The sequence below is a fragment of the Vombatus ursinus genome, unplaced genomic scaffold (assembly GCF_900497805.2).
Source record: "Vombatus ursinus unplaced genomic scaffold, bare-nosed wombat genome assembly UNPS02015129.1, whole genome shotgun sequence".
Taxonomy (NCBI): domain Eukaryota; kingdom Metazoa; phylum Chordata; class Mammalia; order Diprotodontia; family Vombatidae; genus Vombatus; species Vombatus ursinus.
In genome coordinates, this window is record NW_020954907.1 from 319,778 (window position 1) to 345,895 (window position 26,118).

Consider the following 26,118-nt stretch of genomic DNA (forward strand, 5'->3'; position numbering starts at 1 on the left):
ATAGTATAGTATAGTATAGTATAGTATAGTATAGTATAGTATAGTATGATATAGTATAGTATATCATCTTCAAATGAACCCTGTGAGGTAGGTGCTGTTATTATCCCCATTAGGCAACTAAAGAAACAGAGGTTAGGTGACTAGCCTGGCAAGAGCAAGATGCCTGAATGGGGACACAGCAACCCACACATCAGGCTTTCCATGGGTAGGTGGTGAGGAGAAAGAACTGCCCAGATGCTTGGGCAATGAGAGTTAAGTGACTTGCCCAGGGTCACATAGCTAGTGAGTGTTATGGGTCTGATGCCGGATTTGAACTCAGGTCCTCCTGAATCCAGGGCCAATGCTCTATCCACTGCATCACCTAGCTGACCCCTACTCACTCTTTTCCACTACACAATGGGAAATGATTGCTGAATCCACAAGGAGGGAGGACAAGACACCCAGAATTGTTCCTACCCAGGTATGCCTTCTTCGGAGTTACTCAGAATTATTGGACTCACAAGTATATTATTTTCTCCCCAGACTATCGCATTTGTGGAAAGCATACCTGACTAGCCTGCACATAAGAACACATTGGGGGAAGGGAAGGCCGCACTGGGGCCATTTGCATGAGGCTATAGTCATGGGCAGGAAGTAGCGCCCTAACAGAACAGGTTCCCTGAGTTTGAATCCCACATCTGAAACTTTGGTGGGAAAGCAAAAAAGGAGGGGGGCAAGAAAAAGTAAATCCCTAAATGAGCTTTAAACAGACTTGGGAACAAAAAAATGTATCAGTTGTCTGCTTGGCACCATCTGGTTCCTGAATCTCACCTGTGCCTATGGCCCAGGATTATCAGCCAAGATTAGGAACTGGGTTGGTTGAGTTACAGATGAGTATGCAAAGACTCCCCATTTCCTTGACATCAAAATAAATGGTTAGATAATTTCTCTGCCCATGATTGATGTCTTTCCTTTGAATGGCTAACCATCCTGGAACACACATCCTACATTCCAGCCAAATCAGATTGCTCAGTGTCTCCTTCTCCCCCACATACAAGATCTACGCTTTTCCCACCTTCTCTGTCTTTATTTATTCCCTTGGTCTGAGGCTTACCTTACCCTGCCACCCCTCGTATACCTAATCTCTGTCTATTGATATCCCGTACACTCTTCAAGGTCTAGTTCAAAAGTTACCTCCTCTATGAAACTTTCACTGATTGTTTTTTCCCTATATACAAGAAACTTGTTTATCTTGGTATCTCCCCCATCCTCTCTAGTATAGCATGTTCCTCAAGTGGGCCCATGGCGGGTGGATGAAGTGAAAGAATGCTGAACCTTCCTCTGTTGGTGAAAAGCTGGGCCAGCAAAGTCCTTCAGGCATCTGGGCAGCTCTTTCTCCTCACCGCCTACCCATGGGAAGCCTGATGTGTGGGTTTCTGTGTCCCCATTCAGGCCTTCTGCTCTCGCCAGATTCGTCTCAGGGAGATTTAGGGCTATGGGATTCAGCTTGGCAACAAAGAGAGCTTCTCAGTAAGTGAAAACTGTGTGGAGTCCTTTGAGGGGCAGACTTGGAAGGGCCAAAGCAATATTTCACCAAGCCTGTTCCATCCATCCTCTTCCCTGCCCTCCCCAGTGTGTCTGTCCTTTCCTTCTTCATATATTGGAATACTTACTCTCTTTTGGAGAAGGTGCCTGATCTCCCACCTTTGGGAAATGCTGTGAATATTTACAATGAGGAGTTTATTACTCAGACCCAGCCCAAAAGCTCCTTGGCTGTTATAAAATCCACAGTACTTTGTATGTGCCTTCCTGTCTTTCCCTTTTGAGGAGGAAGCTGTATTTGCCTACCAATTCCATGAAATTTTACATATGTCGTGTTAGGATATGTCACAGAATCATAAAACATCTGAGTAAGAAGGGGTCTGACAGGCTTTCTCATCCAAGTATTACCTAGACAAGAATTATACCTATGTCATACTTGGTAAATAGTCACTCTGAGGCAGTCCATTTTACTCTGAGATCATTCTGTGTGTTAGACAGTTTTATGTCCTTTGTCCAACGCCTTTCCTTCTCTGCCTCTAACTTAAAAAAACATCTACCTCTCTGCTGGTTCTATGGGGAAAAACTCCCAGCCCTTGTGAGAATCCCTCTTTGACTTAGGAGTTAGGCATTTACAGACCCACTTTCTTCAGCTGGACTGATGTTTTTTGCATAAGAAAACATGAAAACTCAGGAAGCCTTTCACATTTTACCAAGGCCTAGAGAAATCCTTTGCCTTTCCCATTGGAAAGACTTTTCCCCTTACCAAATTATATGGTGTTTACTTTGTATATACTTTGTATTCATATTTTTCCTTCAGTAGAATGAAACCTCCTTAAAGGCAGAAAATTTTTATTTTTGTATTTCCAAGGACCAGCCCATGTTTATTAAATAAAAGTCAGTTAGTACCTGTTTTTGTCTCTCTCTGATACAGCATCTTTCCACAGATAAGTAGTAACATTTATATAGTGTCTTAAAGTTTGCAAAGTACTTCAAAAATATCATCTCATTTGATCCTCACAAGGTGCTATTATTATCCGGATTTTACAAATGAGAAAACTCAGAGAGACGGAGGTTAAGTGACTTGCCCAGGGTCACACAGCTAGTAAATGTCTGAGGCAGGATTTGAATTCTTTTCATCTTGATATTTCCCTACCTGAAGTACCGCCCTTAATTTTAGAGTTTATCCATCAAGGATGCATGTTTATGTCTTTATGTGACTTCTCAGCTACTGCCTCCTTAGAAAAGGACAGACTTTGATCAGCTCTCTAGTGTTCTCTGTTGTTGGTCAGCTAGGTGGTGCAGTAGATAGAGCACTGGATCTAGAGTCAGGAAGACTTATTTTCCTGAGTTCAAATCTGGCCTCAGACACTTACTAGCTGGGTGACCCTGGGCAAGTCATTTAACTCAAGAAGAGTCATCTTCCTGAGTTCCACTCTGTCCTCAGATATTTACTAGTTGTGTGACCCTAGACAAGTCATTTAACCCCATTTGTCTTAGTTTCTTCATCTGTAAAATGAGCTGGAGAAGGAAATGACCAACCATGCCAGTATCTTTGCCAAGAAAACCTAAATGGAGTCATGAAGAGTCAGACACAACTGAAGATGACTGAAAGTCATCAACAAAAATTACCATTCTCTGACATCATCTGGGAAACTTGCTGCTCTTCTTTCCTGGTGTCATGGGAAGAATCTTGAAGCCACTTCTCTGAGTCTAATCCAAGTGGACTCCATTCCCTAGACTTCCTGTTGAAGTTAGGATTAATTCTGTCTTCATCATAAGTCTAGGGAACCAGGTTCCCCATAATGAAAAAACAACAACAATGAAAAACCATGGACCTGACTGGGTCCCGCATGGCCACACTCTGGAAGACTAAAGTCTCTGACTACCTCCTTGGAATTTCTTCCTCCCTACTCCTGACACTCTTTACCCAAGACCCTGATTCTCTTATTCTTTAATCCCAAGCCTTGGGGATCACTTGTACTGCAAAGCTAAGTGATCTGATTCTTAACTGGATAGAGTATCATGGATCTACAGGTGTAAGGGACCTCATTAACCATCTAATCCAACCAGCTCATTTTACGGATGAAGGAACTGAGACCCAGGGAAGCTAAATGATTTGCCCAAGATCGCACAGGTAGAAAGTATCACAGCGGGGACCTGAACCTAGATCTTTGACTCCATAGCCAATGCTTTTTCCATCGTGCCATGATCATAGAGCAGACAAGCCCTTTGATGCATCATTGGACATGAATGGAGAAATGATGAGATATTGTTTCATCATTATACTCAATATCCTGTTAGAGCTCTTTGTTCATCAGACTTCTGCAGAACAACTGAAAGCAAGTGTGCGTGAAAAGGCCTCAGTGGTATTTCAGTTTCCAGGGTATGAAGTAGGAGTTCAAGACTGCCAAGAGGAGTTTCTTAATCAAGTCCAAAGATTGGCTTGGGAATTCCGTCTGGGTTAAAAGGGAATAGATGATACAATTTTTTAAAAAATCATCATCATTTTATTAGGACATCGTTAACTCTTAGAACTGAGCCTAGGGTCATTGGCCTAACTGCAAAGCTATGCAAATGAACCTTTCCATCACGTTTCTAATGACCAAAAATGACATAGGCTCAGCCCTTTGGAAAAGATTGAGAGGAGCAGGGTTGGCACCTTGCAGTCATTGCATATGCTTTGCCCTCCAAGATGAGAATTACTCTGTATCAAATCTAGAATCAGAAATTAGAAGAATGATTTCCCCTTTCTGGGCCTCAGTTTCTTCATCTGTAAAATGAAAGGCTTTAATTTGATATACCTCAATATTCTCATCTGCAAAATGAAGGGGCTGGTTGAGATGGATGCATACTATGGTTCCTTCCAGCTTGAAGATTCAATGGTGACCTCTGATCCCTAAGCCTAATGCTCTTCCCAACCTGCCCTGCCCACCCCAGGCTAGTGTCCATGACCATATTTAATCTACCTCTTCACTTAAGCTTCACATACTGTCTGAGTTTTATAGGATCTAAAGAAAATAAATTTAGAGTTGGAGAGTATCTTAGATGCCATGGAGTCTAACTTCTTTGTTTTACAGATGAGGAAACTGAGACACATAGAGGTTAAATGACTTGCTTAGGGTCATACAAATATCTGAACTCCCACTTTTTGACAAGATGAGAATTGTGAGAAAGGCCATGCCATGAGGCCCCTATTTTGGTTTGAACTAGGATCAGGAACATCAGTCTATGAATAAACTTCATGCCAGATGAAGTCAGTCAGTCCTCCCTTTTCCCAGCATAGTAGGATCATGAGAGCTTAGATTTAGAAACAGAAGAAACCTTAAAGGCCACTTTTACAGTTAAGGAAACTAAGGCCAAGAGAGGTGAAGAGACTGGCCAAAGTTATGCAGGTAGTGACTGGGATTTGAACCCAAGGCCTCTGAGTTGATACTTCAGAAGCTTTACAATATCAAATCTAAACGCATGATCACATGTTGCTCAACAAGGAAGGATCCAGCATGCCACAGCCTTTCCGGGTCTAGGCTCTTTCCTTACTCCAGGCTCTTTCCTTACTCCATCCACACATTAATATGCAGATCAAAGTCCCAACCTTGGAAGAGGCTGCTAAAATTTTCCTATTTAAGAACTGATGAACTCTAAGTGCAGATTGAAGCACACTTTTTTTTTTTCACTTTATTTTTCTAGCTTTTCTTTTTTTGCAAGATGGCTAATGTGAAAACCTGTTTTGCATGACTTCTCATGTCTAATTGATATCACATTTCTTGCATTCTCAATGTGTGGTATAGGGGCTGGAAGGAGGGAGAGAATTTGGAACCCAAAATTTAAAAAAATAATGTTAAAATAAGTAAATAATGGAAAAATTAAAAATAAAAATTTCCTCTTCAAATAAATTCCATTTACTATCGAAAGAACAAGGTCGTTTTAACATGTACCTTCCATTCTCAGATTAATCTATTTATTTGGAAAACTACGTGTGGGCACATGCACTTAAAATTTGAGCCAGAGAGTGTCAGCTGGAAGGGAGTTTAGAAGGAAGGAAGGATCAAGTGTTCAATAGGAGGCTACTCTACACTGTGCTAACCATTTCATCTCATTTTATCCTCACAATAACCCTGGGAATATCTCCATTTTACAATTGAGGAAACCGAGGAAGGCAGAGGTTAAGTGACTTGCCCAGGGTCACACAGCTAGTGTCTGAGGCTACATTTGAACTCAAGTCTTCTTGACTTGTAGAGTAGCGGTGTTGAATTTAAGTGGAAACCGTTCCCTGCCTCCACTTATCAACTTAGAAGACCACAAAGTAACATTATTTATTGCATTTCTGTTTCTTTTGTTAAATTTCTCAGTTACATGTTATTCTGGTTCTGAGCACACTCAACAGCATTGAGGGCTACATTCAGACAGCGACTTTGACAACCCTACTTCTGTTGTTGACTTGTGTCAGATTCAGGGATTTTCTTGGCAGAGATACTAGACTGGTCTGCCATTTCCTTCTCCAGTTCATTTTACAGATGAGGAACCAGAGGCAAACAAGGTTAAGTGACTTGCCCAGGGTCACACAGCTAGTATGTGTCTAAAGCCACATTTGAACTCAGGAAGAGGAGTCTTCCTGCCTCTGGGCCTGACATTCTATCCACTGTACTACCCAGCTGCCCAGCCTCTGCTTTAGAAGACCCTACTCTCTTAAAGCTCCTCATCGTATAGAGGTGAGGACAGCTGCCCAGAGAGGGAACTGACTTACTCAAAATCACATAGCTAGATAATGGAGCTAGAATTCAGGTCTCCAGAAGTCCCAGTTCAGCGATTTACCCTCCCCCCCCATTACAGCCCGCTGCCTTAATTTGGAAACAAAAACAAAACAAAATGGCCCCTCAAAGTTGTTTTGAACCTTAGGGTTCTCTAGTTGCTGAGCTTTGAGGAGGATTGTTTGCCTTATAAATCTTGTTTACACACAAAAGTTTGCCTCTGTAGGACACACTGCCAGAATGATGGCAAGGTCCTATGGAGAGGACTGTGTAAGGCTTGTACTGATGGTCATTTAATCTAATCTGTGTCTGCACAGGCATGCCCACTGCACCAGCTTTGAGGGGTCATCATGCAGCCTCCCCTTGATGGCCTCCAGTGCGGGGGAACTCACTATCTTATGAAGCAACTTATTCTATTTTAAGGTGCTTAAAAAGTTTGAATTGAGAAGGATTAAAAAGAAACCCAGTTGAATGCATCTGTTTAAAATAGTTGTATCTCTTAATGACATGTCTTATAGTGAATCTCCATTTTCTTTTCCTTTTTAAAGCAATAGAATGAGAGGCATCTAAGCATAACAGAGGGCTGTCCTCAGTGTCAGAACACTTAGGTTCAAGTCCAGTCTCTAACATGTCCTGGCTCTATGAGACCCAGAGTAACTCACTCAACTAAATGCCCCCGACAACTTTCCCAGGTTGCAGACAAGGTGCCCATCTGCATTGGCAGAAGTTTTCTGATGGTATTCCCAGTACCAAAGAAATCAGAGTTCTAGTTAAAAAAAAACCATTAGATTAGATCTTTTGACTGTCAAACTGGAAGAGTTTTTAAGGCCATTTAATTCAACCCCCTTATTACATAGATGAGAAAACTGGCATCCAAGAATGGTAAATGGCTTGTGCCCGGTCATACAAAGAGAGGATGTCTTAACTAAAATCTAGCCACTCCATTATTACATGCCAACAAACAAGGACCCTTGGATGAACAGCCAACCCCCTACTCCAGAAGGCCAGATTTCTGTGTGTCTCTGTCACTTCTAGGATTGACTATAAAGTCCTCCGGCATTTAAATCCTCTCCAAACTTGGCCCCTTCCTACCTTTCCAACCTTCTCATACCTTATAGTCAGCTACACTGACTTCCTTGCTGTCCTTCAGACACATCTGAAGCCTTCATCTCCCAGTTCTCTGACTTTTCACTGGCTGGTCCCCATGCCTGCAATGATCTGCCCCCTGACTTCTGTTTCTTGGTTCTCCTAGCTTCCTCCAAGGCTCAGGTCAGATCTTACCTTTTCTTGGTCTCTCCCAGGTGCTAGTGCCTTCCTTTTTCAGATTACCTTCTTTTACTCTTAATACATCTCCTAAATACCTAGTTACTTATACTTTGTTTCCTCCATTACAACGTGAGCTGCTTGAAGGCAAATAGCTCGGTGCTAGTGTTTTTTGCCTCTCTTTGTATCCTCATTGCTTAGCACAGTGTCGGGCATGTAGTAAGCCTTTAATAAATTCTTGTTGACTCACTTGTTGATTATTGATGGGAATTCCCCTGTCTGGAAGGCTAGTTCAAGAGCTGTAATAAGACAGGGTGTTCCAAACTATTGATTTCCAAAAAGAACAGCAAAACGAGGTTCCAAAGCTCTACAGGGAGAAGACTTATGTATCATCTAGTCCAGGCCTGCACAACATGTGGCCTGCGTGCTGCTTGTGGCCCACCAAAGGATTTTGGGTGGCCCACAAAAAATGCAGAGGATGTAAAATAGGCCGCAGCCCACAGGTTGTATGTTGTACTGGCCTGATCTAGTCAAATCCTTCCTACTAACCATTTTTCAGGTAGGGAAACTGAGGACCAGAGACAATAAATGATTTGCTCAAAGTCACACAGCTAATAAGTGACAACCGATTTCTAGTTCAGGCCTTTGGGTTCCAATCCCAGTGTTCTCTCTATCTCTTCATTATATGATGCTGACCCACTACAGTAGTGATGCTTTCGTATTTATGTAACATGTTCTGAGGCAAGTATTCCATCTTCTATCCTGATCAGTTGGGTCCCAAGAGCTCAGTTGAAAGTATACTCCTGAGGTCAGGAAGACTATTTTTCCTAGTGCTACAGCCCATGAGCCCCCCACCAGTGTGCTTCCTGACATAATTATTACTTGAGAATCCTAACCAGATTTAAGCTGCTTTTAGAAAGGAGCATTCGCTAAAGACCGGGATCACCCTCTTGGAGAAGGTAGGATCTGAACTGAGTCTTGGAGGAAGCCAGGGAAACTGAGAAGCAGAGGTAAGGGGGTAGACCATTCCAGGCACAGGGAATAGCCAATGTGAAGTCAGAGAGTTGGGAGACAGGACCACAGCTGAGGGAGAGCAAGGAAGCCAGTAGTTGGTACAAAACATTTCCCCTCCCCAAATTTTTTGTGACAAATTTTCCAACAGTTTCAGAGTACAGAGGAAAGTGGGCTCAAGATTAGAGAGAACACGTTTCAAAGGGGTAACTTGTTCTCATTGTTGAAAGTCCTTTTCTCCTTTTCATGAGCTTCTTAAGAAATTTGCCCTTAGAAATGGTTTTGTTTCTTCACCTGAATTTTTGTAGAGCTATGAATCTACTACATTCAGTCTCCTTGAAATCCCAAGGCAGACTTGATGGTTAAGCTACTATGGGGACACAGCTAGGATGACAGTGGGAAGATGGGAAGTCCTGGAAATCCTTCAAAAATCACAAGATTCTCCTGCAGCTCAGGCAGACCGAGGCCAAAGCCAAAGTGCTCCTCATCCCAACCCCCACCCCAGTTTAGCTGGAATTTAGCTGGAACGCTCTCTTTTTATTTGCCTCTTACAGGAATCTTGGCAAGATGCTCATTTAAACTGGGTCCTAAACTCATCTTCTACTTTATAGATGACTCAAAAAGCATGACTAATTTTCCTCTGCCAATCTGAAGACTTTTCCTGTCAATCTCACTCCAGCATGTCTGAAGTCATTCTCCACTAAATCTAGTGTTTGGTTATTTGAGACTTATTTTCCCCCTTGTTAAGGTATCAGGGCATCTCATCACTTATTTTAAGTGGGTGAGATGTTGACAAGTTTATTCAACCAACCCAACCCTTACCTTTATCAGCATTTCTCTTTCTATTATGCTATTTTGATTTATTAAATGGAGCTCACTCATTTTCTTTCTTCTCTCCTCCTTTTCTCCCTTTCTCTTTCTAGTTGACAGGACTCATTCTCATCACGATGGCGTTCCTGGCCTGTCTCCTCATGCTGGTCATGTACAAGGCTCTCTGGTATGACCAGTTAAGCTGCCCAGAGGGCTTTGTGTTTAAGGTATGGTGATATCACTGCATTGCCTATACTTTGAAAGCACCTCTTGCAGGAAGGGAGCCCCAACTTCCTGTCTCTTAGAGAACATTTTACTTCAAAAAATTGTTCATACATGTTGAAAGAGGGTGGGGATTCTTTGCTATTGATGACCAACTATTGAGTGGAGCCAACTGCAAGAGATTTTATGAAGAGAAAGGTTAATAATTTTAACCAACTCTGCAATTTCTTGGATTTAATATTAATATGTTATTTTTATAATATTATAATATATTATTAGAATTTATAACATTAACATTTAAACATATTAATAAAATGGATTTAATAATAGCTGACATTTACATGGCACTTTATGTACATTAGTTCATTTGACTTTCACTACAACCCTGTAAGATAAATATTAAAATTAAGTCCTTTTCAGAGATGGGGAAGCTGGAACAGCTAGATGGTGTAGTGGATAGAGTACTGGGCCTGCAGCCAGGAAAACCTGAGTTCAAATCTGGCCTCAGACACTTATTAGCTGCGTGACCCTTGGCAAGTCACTTAACCCTGTCTGCCTCAGTTTTCTCATCTGTAAAATGAGCTGGAGAAGGAAATGGCAAACCACTCCAGTGTTTTTGCCAAGAAAACCCCATGCAAGGTCATGAAGAGTCAGACATGACTGAAAAAACAACAAACTGGGACTCTTTGGTTAAAAGAGTTCGCCATGTTCGCACAGCTAGTAAGTATCAGTAAGCTAGTAAGGATATGAACTCAGGTCTTCTTGGCTTAGGTTCAAACAAAGTCCAGTATTCTATCATGCTGCTTTTCTATGACAACAGCAAGAAGAAGGCATTTTTATAGCCTCTTTCATTTGTGAAGCACTTCACAGAAATCACTCATTTGGTCCTCACAACAGCCCTGTGAGGCAGGTGTTATTATTATCCCCATTTAACAGATGAAGAAACTGAGGCCAGGAGAGACTGAATGACTTGCCCAGTCACCCAACAAATCTGAAAAATATTTAAGTACCCATCATGTGCAATGTTATGGCGGGGGGGGGGAATATGAAGATAAAAAATACAAATCAATCAACAAGCATTTACTAAGCTCCTACTATGTGTCAGCCGGAGCACCAGGCACTGAAGCTACAAAGTCAAAAAACGAAAGGCACCCATCCTTATGGACCATACATTCTGTCACTATTCTTGTCCTTATCCCCTTCCTAGATGATAGCCTCCATAAATTAAGGATGTAGATAAAAGTAATATTTAATAATTTATTATTATCTAATAATATCTAATAAATTAGAATATCAGTGCATTAGAGGAATATAAAGTATTTTGAGACCAGATGATCTGATTAGTACTTCCAACAAAGGCAGTCAGGGAAAGCTCCTGTAGGAGGTGGTATTGCATTAGGCATTGCCATTTCCCTCTTCCTCCTGCTATTCCCAACCTAAGGCGAATCTTTCATTGTGTATGAGAGAGTAATAATCCCAGAACTAAGAAAGGCTCTCCCTATATCCTTATGTCCACTAAAGAAAAAAAAAGGACTAGAGAGTAGATCTTGGAAGGCCTTTTCCCCCTTAGCTCCCTGTGCCCGCCTCCAACCTAAACCCTTAAGGTCTCCTGAGAGCTCTTATGTCAAGTTAGTGGTAAAGAAAAAGTCTGAAAAAATGGAGGTGGGAGACCTGAGGTTTAATTCTGACTCTGATCCTAGGTGTATGACCCTGGATCATTCACTGACCTCTCTGAACCTCAGCTTTCTCACCTGCAAAATGGGGATAATGACATTTTCACTCCAGACCTTCTAGAGATTTTGTCACAAATGTGTTCTGTAAGCACTAAGCTCTGCAGATGTGGGAGCTATTCTAATTGAAAGGCAACTGGAAGAGGTACAAACTTATGGTTATTGTTGTTCAGTCATTCAGACATGTCCCACTGTCCATGACCCCATGGCCCACAGCACACCAGGCCCTTTTATCTTCTGCTATCTCCCCGAGACTGTCCAAGCTCATGTTCATTGCTTCCGTGACACTATCCATTCAACTCATCCTCTGCCATCCTTTTCCTTTTGCTTTCAGTCTTTCCCAACATCAGGGTCTTTTCCAGTGAATCAAAGCATTTAAACATCAGCTTCAGTATTTGACCTCCCAGTGAACAATCTGAATTAATTTTCTTAAATATTGACTAATTTGATCTTGCTGTCCAAGGGACTTTCAAAAGTCTTCCCCAGTACCACAATTCAAAAGCATCGATTCTGCACCACTCAGCTTTCCCCACAGTCCAAATTTCACAGCCATAAATTGCTACTGGAAAAACCATAGCTTTGACTGTATGGACCTTTGTCAGCAAGGTGATGTCTCTGCTCATTAGTATGCTATCCAGATTTGCCATAGCTTTCCTTCCAAGGAGCAAGTGTCTTTTAATTTCATGTCTGCAGTCTCCATCTGCAGTGATTTTTGAGCCCAAGAATATAAAAGCTGACCCCACTTCCATTTCTTCTCCCACTATTTGCCATGAAGTAATGGGACCAGTTGCCAAGACCTTAGTGTTTTTTGATGTTAAACTTCAAGCCAGCTTTTACAGTCTCTTCTTTCACCTTCATCAAGAGGCTTTTTGGCCCTTCTTATACAGATTTCTCAGGAGACAAGTAAGATGATCTAGTACTTTCACCTTTTTGAGAAGACTTAGCACACTTTGTTGTGATCCACGTACAACCTTAGGGAAGCTTAAGTAGTTCTCTCTACCTCACCTTCCTCTTCTATAGCATTTAGCATAGTTCTTTGTATATAGAAGGTGCTTAATAAATGTTTCTCTGATCAATCAAACAATAAGCAGTTTTGTGATGAAGTGCAAGAAGACAGAACAGGGAATGACTTGATTCCCTTCACTCCTGTGTGTTTTAACCTTTTAGAAAACTCAAGAGGCTTTGTAACAGGTGGTCAGAAATGAATGTATTTTATCAAGGGATTTAATTTTCGGATTTCATTCCCTCCTTCTCTCTCCATTAACTCCACGTCTTGAATAACATCCTTGAGTTTAAGTGAATTTCAAAAGGACTAGTCTTGTTTGGGCAAATTCCCATCCCCTCCAGCTTAGCGATTTGGGCCTAAACTCCTTTCTTTTTGTTCAGAGAATCTCCTTTGGGGACAGTAACGCCACATCTTTCTCTTAATTTCCTAGTAGTTCCTCATGCTTTGAAACGTTGTCACTTGTTGTGCTATAAAAGGATAGCATCCTCTGCTTTGCAGACAGAAAAACTGAGCTCAAAAAACTAATATTGCCTTTCTAGGCCTCAGTTTCCCTCTTTTACTTGCAACTTCCAAAGGGATGTTGGGACATAGTGGAAGGAGCCTTGCAAGGGCATCAGAGAGAGAATCATAAGCTTATAGCCAGAAGGATCTCAAGAGGTCATCTAGTTCACCTCTCTTACTTTTACATTTGAGAATGCTGAAGCCTAGACAGGATAAATGGAATGTCCCAAATCACACAGGTTGGTTGCAGAGCCTGAATTTGACCTCAGATCCTTTGACTACAAAACCAATCTTCTTTTCACTGTACAATGTTATTGTTCAATCAATCAATTGTGTTTAACTCTTTGTGATCCCGTTATGGGGTTTTCTTGGTAAAGATACTGAAATGGTTTACCATTTCCTTCTTCAGAAGATTAAGGCAAAAAAAGGTTAAGTGACTTGCCCAGGGTCACACAGCTGAGGCCAGATTTGAACTCAAAACTTTCTGATTCCAGGCCCAGCTCTCTATCCACTGAATCACTTAACTGTCTATGCACTGTACAATAGTTCTGTCAATTATTTCTTGTGTGATTACAGACAAGTCATTTAGCTATTCTATGTCAAAGTTTCCTAATCTGTAAAATTGGTACGATATCTGTACTACACAAATTGTGACTAAGTGGTACAGATAATGTTGAAGGTGAATGAGAAGGCTCATTCAACCTCTACTAAAATTGGTGGTCTAGCCAGGAACATCTTAGCAAATCTCCTCCCTACCACTTGAAGCTGGGAAGAATTAAAACCTGAGACAGAAACAGGGGATGTACAAAGGAAGGGAGTTCAGATTAAAACCAATGGCTGTTGGGAGTGGGAGAGTAATGGGATTAAATGTGGTCCTTTTTGGGGTTTGTTTTAGGGTGCACTTAAACCTCTTCCTCCACCGTTAATTTCCTTCTATCCCTTTAATCTCTGTTCCAACCCCATCCTCTCCCTCCCCTACCCCCATGCTAAATCCACGCTTTGCCATCTGGCAAACATTCAGAGGAAGAGGAGAAATTCTCCAGTCTGATAACACACCTGGGAGAACTAGGATGAAACAAAATGCAGAGTATACTGGGACACACTATCTGGGGACTTTACTGATGCTTTAAATGGAGACTCAAGGCCCATGTGGGGTTTTGGAAGCTGTCTTCCTTGGCCTGTTTAAAAATAAACTGAGCAAAATCATAGGACATATAGAGGACACACTGGGCTTCCCATGTGGGATTCTGGAGGAGTCTGGCAATGGGACTGTACTGGGTGAGAGAAGACATTTCCCTTTCAAATTCTTCTTGCTTGGGCTTCAGGCATCTTTCTCTCGTATCGATGCATTGGGATCCCAGGGAGCTTTCTGCCCTTTTGAAGGCTGAAGATTTACTTGGTGATACATAAAGCTGATTGTCCGGAGCTAGAGAGAGCCTGGCTCTCCCTTGTTCAACTCTTCCCCTGGCCCTTCCCTCTTCCCCCGCCTCCCTTCTCAGTACCCATTTCTGATATGTTTCTTTATCCTCGGTTAGCTTTTGTTAATCAGGTTTCTGCAATAAATGGAGATAAAGCAGGAATGAAGTTGCAAATTGAATGACTCCAACAGCTCTAATGGTCCAAAGCAGAGATTTTGGAGATTTCCGGGGGCTTTGAGAGTGTCTTGCATGTTAAATGTGGCACACTAAACCAAAAAGAGTAAAGTTTCAGTGAATGCTCCCCTTAAGGTCATGGAATCACAAAATACTGGAGCTAGAGTCTTAGAGATCAGAGACCAGCTTCTTCATGTCACAGATGAGAACAGTGGGGGTCAAAAAGGAGAAATGGCTTGTCCAAGTTTATGCAGAGGTTCAGTGGCAGAGCTAGGCCTATAGACCAGGTTTTAAGTAACCTTCCTCCCCCTGGGCCAGTTACTCTTTTCATTATCTCCCACTGTCTACCTGTATGTATAATGGCAGATAGGGCATGACAATGACTGTTCACCATTTTATGTTTGCAAACTACATATACCTCCAATGCAGAAATAGACCATTTGGTGTGGGGAGTGTTGCAGAGTGCTTGAAGAAGTTTGCCTCAAGTCTTCCTGATTCTAGGCCCTGCTCTCTATCCATTGAGTCACCCAGCTGCCTATGCGCTGTACAACAGTTCTATCACTAGCTACTTGTGTGATTACAGACAAGTCACTTAGGTATTCTATGTCAAAGTTTCCTAATCTGTAAAATGGGTACAAAATCTGTACTACACAAATTGTGATTAAGGGGTACAGGTAATGTTGAAGGTGACTGAGAAGGCTCATTCAGCCTCTACTAAAATTGGTGGTCAGCCAGGAACATCTTGGCAAATCTCCTCTTTAAAAAGTGGAGTAGCTATGGAGTAGTGGGAGGGAAAAGCAAACTTAGACCTAGGCCATGCTTTATTCTGACCCTATTGACTTTATGATTCTTTGAACCTCAGTTTCCTCATTTGTATAATGAGGGAATGAGACTAAATGATCTCTAAGATTCCTCCCAGATTTAGCTTTCTGTGATCCTGTTCAGGTGGGTGGGGTGGGTACAGGGGAAGGTAAGAATGAGAAAACCGATCCTTGGAAAGTACTTAAAATTTAGGACATTTGCCATTCTCCAAGATCTTTCAAAGATCACTAACATTAGTTAAGCAACCACATTCACCAGGTCCATTTGTAACCTAGCATGTTTCCTGAAGCTGGGGCAAGTCACTCAGCTCATTGCAGATTTCTAGATAGCATCTTATTATCTCCCTATTTATTTAGGGTTCCGGGTTCCTATTTGCGATGTTGGCTCTGTCCTTTCCAATCCAAAGATTGTTCTCCTTATCAGACTCAAAAAGAAGTAAAGTAAGTGTAGAGAAGATGTATTCTCTCTGCTATATGTACTCCCTGGAGGATGGTCCTAACATAACCTTTTCCTTGACATAGCTCATTCTGAGCTTTAGTACTCTTGATATGGTTCTTGCAATATTATGCCACACTTCAGCATTCATTCTTCATTAATAGGCCTTTCTTCTGTTGGTAAGCATTTCTTTAAAATCAGTAATCCTTCTGGGATCCCCCTTTCCACGCCATCTTGCACATTGGTGATAGGCCCAAGGGTCTGGTTCTTCAAAGTGCTCGCATAACTGGCCTGCTTTTCTTCCTTGAATTCCTTCTCTGACATACCTAAACCTGAAGTGTGTCTAATCCTTCCAATTAATCTTATTTCTTTTCATCATCTGGTTTTGTCAAGTATCTTGAAGCATTTTAAACTTTAAACCTTGTCTACACCTTGATTGATTAATTGAATGATTGAGAGTCTACTATGTGCCCAGCACTGTGCTAAGCCCTTGATAGATACTATCTCATTGGATCCTCACAACCCTGCAAGGTAGGTGCTATTATTATCCTCATTTTACAGATTAGGAAACGGAGGCAGTCAGGTTAAATGGCTTGCCTAGGATCACAGTAGTAAATGTTTGAGGCTAGATCTGAGCACAGGACTCCTTGAGTCCAGGCCCAGTGCTCTACCTAATAAGCCATCTAACTGCCAACATGCATTGGCGTCAATCAAAAAGTTCCCTATGCCAATGAAATTATAAGTCTAGTCTCCTCCCCTAAATTCATGATGCTTCAAAAGATTCATGATGTTTCCAATGTGAACAATCTTTCCACTGAAAAAGCACCCCTCCATGACTTCAGACACAGTTTCCCTGAGTTGTTACAGCTAAAATTATTTACATTAGCGTCCATCTTCTGGGGATAAGCTTCTCTACACATAGCTAGGCTTGTTCTCAGATACCAATCCATGAGTAGGCCCATGCTTAAAGCCTTATCATCTTGAGTAGGGGTTGATAGAGCTGGAAACCCTTCATCAGAGTTTTCAAGAACTTAGGATTACACATCCACACACCATTGAGTCATCTGAATAAGGTTTTAGTGGAAGAGGTCCCTGGTATCAGGTTACTTTGTTGTAATTCTCTTTTTCCTATAAAAATGTGTAGAGCAGGGCAGAGGTTGGAAATTCCAATTAAATATGAATATTCCAATTAATTGGGACCCAGTTACCTGAGATTTTCTTTGTATAAACTAAGTGTCTTTTAAGGACAGATCTCTATCAATTACACAACCTTGTCTTATTGCCAGAACTCAGATACAGTCTTTAACTTATGGATATACACATACATGCCTAGGTGTTTCAAAGTCAGATGAAAAATTAGATAAAATGACACAAATTAACATAAAGGTAAATCAGGAGGAGATGACAAAATTGTTAGTGGGGATATAAAGGGGTAGGGAGAGCTATGGAGCCCAGCCTGGCAACGGATGTTAGAAAATCTGTACATATTGTAAGTAAGTAGGAAACTGGGATTCCATTGACAAAATTACAACTTGCAAGCATCCATTTTAGAAATACTTCTAATTGCAGCTGCCAAGGCAGATGTCCTCTGTTGTGAGAGAAGCTTAAGGTTCTAAACAGCACAGAAAATAACCCTGCTCATTTGTTCCTGTTATAAAAAGAGAGACATTCCCCAACACTGTACGTTAGCTATTTCTTTTGGGACCATTGCTGTGGAAACTGTTGACAGGCTATATGTTTTTTTTTTTTTTGGTTTATGATACAGCTGTAATATGCGTGTTCTTGTAATAAATGAATCATAGATCATAGAATGTCAGAGCTGAAAGGGATCAATGATCAAAAGTTGAGAAGATGAGAGGACGTGAGATGAATGTCCTAGGAAATGACAAAGGTCAACCCAAGTCCTCTCACTCTCTGATCAAAACCAATCACTTCATTTTACAAATGATAAAACTGAGGTCCAGAAAGAAGGGAAGGAACCAAGGTAGTTTTGGCCAATCTGAGATGCAATCCGAGGTCCTCAGACCCCAGATCCATCAGTGCTGCCTCCATGGTAGTTACTGATCGCTGATTGGCCATAATTAAATCCACAAAACCCAGAAATATAACGGAATTAAACATTTCCTAGTTAGGATTGTCACAGTCTAAGTGAAGCTGATAAATCAGCCCAAGAACCTTCTTCCCTTGAGCAGCTGGGTGACTCACTGGAGAGAGTGCTGGGCCAAGAAGTCAGGAAGATCTGAGTTCAAATGTGACCTCAGATACTTAAAGCTTGTGTAACCCTGGGTAAGTCACTTGACCACTGATTGCCACTGTTTTCCTCAACTGTAAAATGGGGATAATAACAGCTACCTTGCAGGGTAGTTGTGAGAATCAAATGAGATATTTGTAAAGCACTTAGCATTGTGCCTGGAGCATATAGTAGGCACTTAATAAATGTTAATTCCCTTCCCTTCACTTAAGTACCACCTTTCAGTACTCATTGTATCTGTGCCCCTGCACTCATGTAAGAGAATCAAACCAACTGCTTTGGATCAATCTAACCTGGGGAGTTCTTCAAGAAGGCAATATTTAAAATTCATTATCAAAATGTCAGTGCTAATCTTCCTGTCTCTTAGCTGATCTTTACATTTTCCTTCCTCCCCTCAACACTGTGTGGAATCAAAGCTTTAATGAGGTAAAGGGCATTTTGGGAGGGAGAAAACTGGGGTTAAGTGGTTTGCCCATGGTCAGACAACTAGGCTGGATCTGAACTCAGGTCCTTCTGATTCCAGGGCAGGTGTTCAATCCACGGTGCACCTACTTGCCCTGTAAAGGGCATTTCTAATATTTGATTTAGAACCAGCAAGCTAGGTTGGGTAGGGGGTTCTCTTTGCATGAGTCTTATAAACCTCTCATAAACCAATGTTCCAGAATTTCAAGACCAAACCTCTCCAAATGTTGGGTCACAGCTCCCATTTCCCAAGATAGCTGACTGGTGCATGGAGATAGCTCCACCAGTCTCTGAGCTAATCACTGGTTTTCTATTGCTGTTCCTTATCTCCAGGCTTATTCTAGCCGGTCTCCTCCTAGAACCACACATAAATAAATGTTTTATTAATACTATATATTTAAGAAGTACTACATATTGCTTATGTAGTATAAAAGTCACAAGGACCTAATAGTATGTATATTTTATTAATTTAGTTTATATGCTACTAGTTTTATCAAAAGGTTAAATATATACTATGTAGACTGGAAGGGTCTGTTATGGCAATGGTCCAGTTCATCTCAATCTCTAACATTGTCATCTCTGACATTATGATAATGAATGATCAAACCAACATGAGCTTAGAATGCTCCACCACAGGTCAAGTACAAATAGTCCATGTGAACATTTGGGGTGGATTCTCTAAATTTGCACATCTCATGCTTCTTTTGAGTTGCTTCAATTCTGCTTTGCTCATAGAGTACAGCACCTTCTCTGATGAGGGCTCACCAGGCTGAGCGGCCCTATGCCAGTGTCTCCCACGTCACACAATCAATTCCAAAGTTCTTAAGGCAATCCAGGTATTAATTTATAGTTGAAGATTAGCTTCTGAGCTATAACCCTCATAGCATTATTAGGCTTCCTGACATAAACCACAGTAGGTCCCTCAGTGTTGTGGGTGGTGGATTCAGTATTAGGGCTGGAAGACACCCTCAAGGCCATCCCAGCCAAACCCATAGTTTTAATGTTCTTAACTATAGGAAACCTCCACCTTGGAGTTCTACTGGCCTGTCAAATGCAACCCTTCAAGAATTTAGTTTATTATCTTTCCCTTTAAACCAAGAGTCTTTAACCTGGGGTCTATGGCCTTTTTTTTTTTTTTTTAAAAAAAGATTACTGTATTTTTAAAAAATTGTTTTTCTGCTATGTATTTTATTTTATACATTTAAAAACATTATTCTGAGAGTTTGTAAGCTTCACTGGACTGCCACAAGGATCAGTGACACCTAAAAATGGTATAGGAACCCATGGTCTAAACTGTTCTTTCCCCTGATTTCACTCTCTCTGCCATTCAGTACTGAATGTTTGAATCATACAACTTGTACCTGAGTCTCTCCTCTCCATCACTGGCCATATCTAGTCAGTTACCAAGCCTTGTCCATTCTACTCTGAGACATTTCTCCCGTCTATTCTTCCATCTCTAGTCCTACATCTCTATGTCACCATCCTGTACTGGGCCTTATTACTACCCTCCTCTAAACTATTACTTTGTTCATTGGTTTTCCCACTTTTAGCGTATTACCCTCACCCCCAAATCATCCTTTAACCTGCCAGAATCTTCTTTATGTATAGATCTAAATCCTTCATGCCTGTACTCAAAACACCTTCAATGGCTTCTAACTAAAGTTCAACCTTCTTTGTCTGGTATGCAAAAATGCCACTTTACCATCATGTAGTGCCTCCTACCTTGCCAACATTAGCCCATGTTGCCCCATTTCATAGGCACTGGACTACTCTGCCCTGAACATTCCCTTGGCCTTCCTACCTGTATATTTTTTGTCATTATATTCCCACATATCAATTAATCAACAAGAATTTATAAAAACACTCACTAGATGCCAAACACTGGGGAGAAAAATCCAATATGAAATGGCCAATGGGTAACCGGTGATCTGTGACAGAAGATCAGGAGAAAGACTGAGGTTGGATATATGAATCTGAGAATCATGTGCTTAGAGATGAGAGTTAAAAATATGGGAGCTGATGGGGAGGGAGAGAGAGGGGGGGGAGAGGGAGAGAGAGAGGGAGAGAAAGAGAGAGAGGGAAAGTATAGAAAGAAGAAAAAACCCTTAGGGAAGCCCAATGTGGAGGATCCAGCAAAGGAGGCTGAGACAGAAAGTCATACAGATAAGGAGAGTCATACAAGGAGAGAGAGATGCCATGAATCCCCAGAGAGGTGAGAGTTTTTCCAAAGTAGTTGGTCATTAACGTCAAATGATTTGTGGAGAAGGATTAGACCTGAAAAATCCCCACCAAATTTGGCAACTAAGAGATCACTGGCAGATGCAGAGTCAGAAGACCTGGGGTCAAGTCATGATGACATTTACTAATGTGTTATTTTAGGCTAGTTAGGGTCTCTGAGTCTCAGACTTATCTCTCAATAAGAACATTAATTATGATGACTGTACCAGGAAGGCCCAATGAGTTATGGAATCTGTAAAGTGTTATACAAATATGAGTTATTACTAATCATTCCAGACTAGACAACCCCCACCCCTCTGCCTCAGTTATCAATTTCAGGTGCTCTGTCTTGGAGGCTGGCATGTAGGCTTGGCCATTTGGTCTCACTTTTCTACCCATGCAAACTCCACTTATGCCTTCAAGGCTGATGGGTCAGCTTTGCCAGTGAAGTAAATTGACCGTGTCAGTTTTCCTACAAAATTCCAGCCACCTTTTGGTACTATGCTGGAATGATGTGACAGTTAAGTTCTTCAGAGTCAGTCTTTTTATGTAGACTTTATGAAATAAAGGTTAAGGAAAGTATGGTTTGAACATTTCAGTATCATACTAGGGAATAATAAATCCCATCTTGAATCAAAGGCTGACAAGATGAATGTGCATCAGTTTGCAACTAATCCATGCTGGGTTTTTTTTTTTAAAAAAATATCTTAAGAGAGATGGATGGAATCCACATGAAATTGAGTTTTAGACCTTTTTTTCCTTCCAAATTCAGACTTAAAGGTGAGACTCAGAGGCATCAGATAATTTGCAACTAAGTTAAGTGGGATCACACTTAACCCTAAAGTGGCCAGAAATCTGTCATCCCAAAGTAGGACATTGTCTAAGTAGACCCACTCAGAAAAAAGTGTCAATTCCTCTCTGAGGCAGTGGAGTGGTTTGTAGGTCATGCTACTTTTGGTGGGTAGATGGAGTCAGGAAGGACCAAGGATGCCTGGCAAGAAGGTAGAGAGGAACGCTAAATCAAAAGGAACACAAATTAACCAACTTACACAGATGTTTTATTAACCTACCCTTTTCTTAGTAGATACACAGGAAGTAAAAATAAATAAGACCAGTAAATTATTTTTAAACTGCCTGGACTCAACTCAGTATGAACAAGGGTTAAATATCTATTAGTAAGAGCCCCCCATAGGACCAAAGAAGTGAGCAAATACATTTTTCCAGGGACCAGGTTTTGGGTGAGTTGATTACTAATACCTTTGATACAGGTATCAGAAGGTAAGGAATAGAATGGGGTGTGTTCCAAAGAAATTAGAGCCATTCATATTACTCTTATCCCTTCAGTAAGGTGAAGTCTCTAGGTTCTATTGTGTCTAAGTCCAAAGGTAAGCCTTTATTTTCCAGTGGTTCCGGTTAATATCAACTGGACTTATTCTTGGCCAAGTTCTGTTTTACACTTTTTTTTTCAGTGACAAGGATCAAGAAAATGAATCATGTCACTTAGAAAGATGAAATGTAATAGGGATAAATGTAAAGTCCTAACCTGTGTTCAAAAAACCAACCATACAGGTATTGGACAAGAGAAATATGGCTAGATGATGGTCCATAAGAAAAGACCTGGAGGATTTTAATGAATTGCCAACTTACTATCAGTCAATAGTGTGTCATGGCAGCCAAAGGAATTAATGTAGTCTTGGGCTATTTAATACAGGTATAATGTTCAGTGCAGAGGAAGTAGTGATCTGCCCCCACTGAATCACACCTAGAATGTTGTATTCCATTTTGGGTATCAAATTTTAGGGAAGACACTGACATACTGAAGTATGATGAGAGAAGGGTAACTATGACAGCAAAGGATCTAGAGAGTCTTAGCCCAGAGAAGACTTAGGGGTGACAATCCTGCTATTTTTTAAATATTTGAAGGACTGATATTAAACATCTTAGGCTTGCGGCTTGGCCCCTAACAATGAGAGTTGTCCCTAAATGGAATGGACTTCCTTGCTAGGTAGTGAGTTCTACATTTCTGAAGGTTTTAGATTGGAAGCTGAATGACCATTCATCAGGACTGTTGCAGTGAGTGTTGCTGTTCAGGGCTGGGCCGGGCTAATGTCCTCTGAAGCCCCTTCTAGCTCTGAAATTCCATGACTCTGAATTGTTTTTACTTCTTCATGAGTTGACAACCAACCTCTTCTCTCTCTCTCAGCACAAGCACTGTACTCCTGCAGCTCTAGAGATGTATTATTCTGAGCAGGAAGCAGGACCCCGAGGAAGTCTCTACACGGCTATTAACCACTTAACTCAAGCCAAGAAAACTATTCCTGAACTGCCTTCACCGTGGTTACCAGTAATTAATGCCTTGAAGGAAGCAGAGAAAGCTAAAGATGAACCTCCCATTTCTCAGCAATAAGAGACACAGAGCAGAAACCAGATACAACAGGATTGTAATTTTTAGAGTAGATGTAATTACTTAAAGTATTAAAATCATTGTATATGCCGTTCCACCCCCCCACCTTTTTAGTCAACTCCAATGGTTTTTGAGTGAAACCAGGAGGCCATGTCTTGTTCAAGGACTTTCCTTCCTTCCTTCCCTCCCTCCCTACCCCCAATCACAAAGAGAAAGGAAGATGCTGAGGAGACATCTTATATACTCTGTATATGAGCTCTCCCTCTCCATCCTAACATGAAAGTGGGTCTGTCTTCCATCTTTATTTGGAGAGCACCTACTGGATTCTCTACATCTGGAGAGCCCACTCCGAAGTACCAGAGAGGAAAAGGCTATTCTGAGGCCAGAATTAGCCCATTCCTATCTTCCTTCTCAAGTTAGTATGAATGGGGTCCCTGGGTCACTTTCTCCAAATACTATACACAATTTTGGTGTGTTTCTCAGAAATATTAGCTGGCTAGGCTCAGAGCCTCCTTTCCTTACCACCACTCACCCACCTAGAAGTGTTGTTTTGTTTTGGCTTTTTTTCTGGAAGGATTTCTGGAGGCCAGGGGCTACTGGATTGTCCATAACCCTGTTTTCAGAGTCAAGGGCAAAGTAGCAGACATTATCCAGGCAGGTCTACAAACTAGTAGCCCTGGTGGGTGGCATGCTAAGGCTTTTGTGTTGCCATTTGGCAACAAGCATTAGGAAGATCTTTCACTCTAATTTGAGTAAAGCTTTGCTACGTAATTTATTCTCTGACTTTTCTTGGGTTGCAATTTGATTGCTAATTACAAGGCTAAATTTGAAACCCACTTAATTACAGCACTTCTGGCTTAGGGGTGCTCAGAGATTTTTCCTCCCTTTTTTCCCTTCATTTTTCCTGCCTTCCTCCATCTGTCTTTTGGGTCTAGTGTGGAATCCTGGTGCCACTCTTCCCGTTCCCACTTGGTATTTGTGCTTCTGCGTGGACTTTTAATTTTGTTCAAAAATTATTATTATTAATTATTATTATTATTATTGTTTTTGCTGTGAAAATTTCCCCGCCCACCCTCACTCTGTACGTTTTTCTAGGAATTGTGAACTGTCACATTTGCAGTGTAAACACTACTGGTTGTCTGCTTGCAAGTGCCAAAATGGATGTGATGATCGGCAGCATTTTTTCCCCCAAGTAAAAATAAATGTTCACCCTCAGCTCCTCCTCCGTGTCATTCATTTTTTCACCCAACCTACCTGCATTTGTTTTCATTGCTGAAGTCCTTTCTGATGCCTCTATTTGGGTGGTAGAAAGAACATTTGGAGTTATAACTAACCCGGGGCAAAAGGGACTTTGTGAAACCAGGTAAGGCATATTTCTCTCCAGGGGAAGGCATCCTCCATGGAAGAGGCATACCTTCTTCTCACTGATCCTCAGGAGGGAGGTCTGGGCCACAACCATCCCAATGGGGCCCCCTATGTGATGGGATGTACTCTCTACGGTTTTGGGAAAAGATGTAGGACAATGGAAAAAGCAGTTCCTCTGAAGTCGGAGAACCTGAGTTCAAATCTTGACTTTGATGTTTGCTTCCTGTGGGATCTTGGGTCAGTCACTTTACCTACTTAAGTCTCACTTTCCTCATCTGTAAAGTGAGGGGGTTGGATTAGCTGGCTTCTGAGGTCCCGCCCGCTCCTGGTCCATGATCCTTTGCCCCACCTCCCTCCTTCCCCATCAGACCATGCTCTATAGTGCTGTCCCTCCCTCCAACCAAATTTGTTCCAGGTACACAGACATCTATGGCTCTGAGTGTATGAGCCTTGAAGTTGGGGCATTTGCTGGGAAATTTACCAGCTGGATGACCATGGGCAAGAATTGTGCCTCTCAGAGTTTCAGGTCACCTATCTATGAAGTGGAGGTCACAAAAAGATTTCTCCTAATAACCTCACATGATGAAAGTTTTTTGCAAACCTTAAGGCTCCGTAGAAAAGGGAGTTCTTACCTGCTCATATTGCACGCTGAATTTCAGCCAGGCATTTGCCAAAGCCTCTCACAATTGCTTCTTTCCTTCCAAGGTTCCTAAGAGGCCATCTGATCCGATCTCCTCCTGGTGCAGATGAAGAAATCCAGGTCCATGGAGGTTAGGTGGCTTGCCCAAAGTCAACCAGGTTGAAAGTATTGCTCCTCAGAAAACTTACTATCCCCTGAAATAACAAATAAAATGAATCATAGGGTCCTATCTTTGAAAAAAAATGTATCAAGAAAATCTCAATATGACCTATTTTGACTGATGATAGATAGGTTCTCTACTTGTCTTCACCCCAAGGGCCATCTTTCTTTTCACCTGCTGTTGTTTTGGTCCTGTTAACCTGAACACTGACACCCAGTGAGCTGGGCTAGTTTCAAATTATTATTTCAGACCCCTAGGTATGCAATTGCCTATTTTGAACAAAGGGACAGATTGTCATTTAAACAACTTAGCCAGTGTCCAAGACTCAAGTCACGAGACTAAATCAGGTAGGGAACCTTGTGGGATTCTATCCTGCCTTACCTGGAGGCATTCCTCTCTCCAAAAGACAGGGCTGGTCTCTGATCATGTAATTATGTCCTTTTGGGAGAGAAGGGATTTTAAATGCCAGATCCAACTACCTCATTTTATGGATGAAGAAACAGAGTCCCACCAAAGAGACATGACTTGTCTAAGGTCACATAAGGTTGACTATCATTCTATCTATTATTATTCTATATGTTATAAATCTATTATTATAGATGATAATAATTTACATTTAGAGTATACATTAAAGTTGGCACATTTTCTTACTTGAATGTCACAATGACACTGGCAGGCAGAAACTGAAGTTATAATTACCCCCATTTTATAGACAAAGAAATTGAGGCACATGGGAATAAAGCTAGTCAGTGTCAGAGGCAGAATCTGAGCTGCCTCTAAGCCCAGCACTCTAACCACAATGTCAAACTGCCTCCTTCTAAGTAGCTGTCAAAACAGGTCTGTTACCACATTCATTGGTGCTTTGAGGTATGTGTGAGTGTGTGCTTATGTGCATGCATGCATGCATGTGTGTGTATGTGTGTGTATAGGAGGGAGGTATTTGGAAGGGAGGGAGGAC

The 26,118-nt window shown here is 41.4% G+C and overlaps 1 protein-coding gene across 1 annotated transcript in view; it reads left to right on the forward strand.

Annotated features, from left to right (window-relative positions):
• CALY (calcyon neuron specific vesicular protein) overlaps positions 1-22,998 on the forward strand; it is a 33,730-nt gene extending 10,732 nt beyond the window's left edge. Inside the window, exons 3-4 of the mRNA XM_027846312.1 lie at positions 9,467-9,580; positions 22,795-22,998. Of these exons, the coding sequence (XP_027702113.1) occupies positions 9,467-9,580; positions 22,795-22,998 (318 nt within the window). The remainder of the gene's footprint in view (positions 1-9,466; positions 9,581-22,794) is intronic.
• The last annotated feature ends 3,120 nt before the right edge of the window (positions 22,999-26,118 follow it).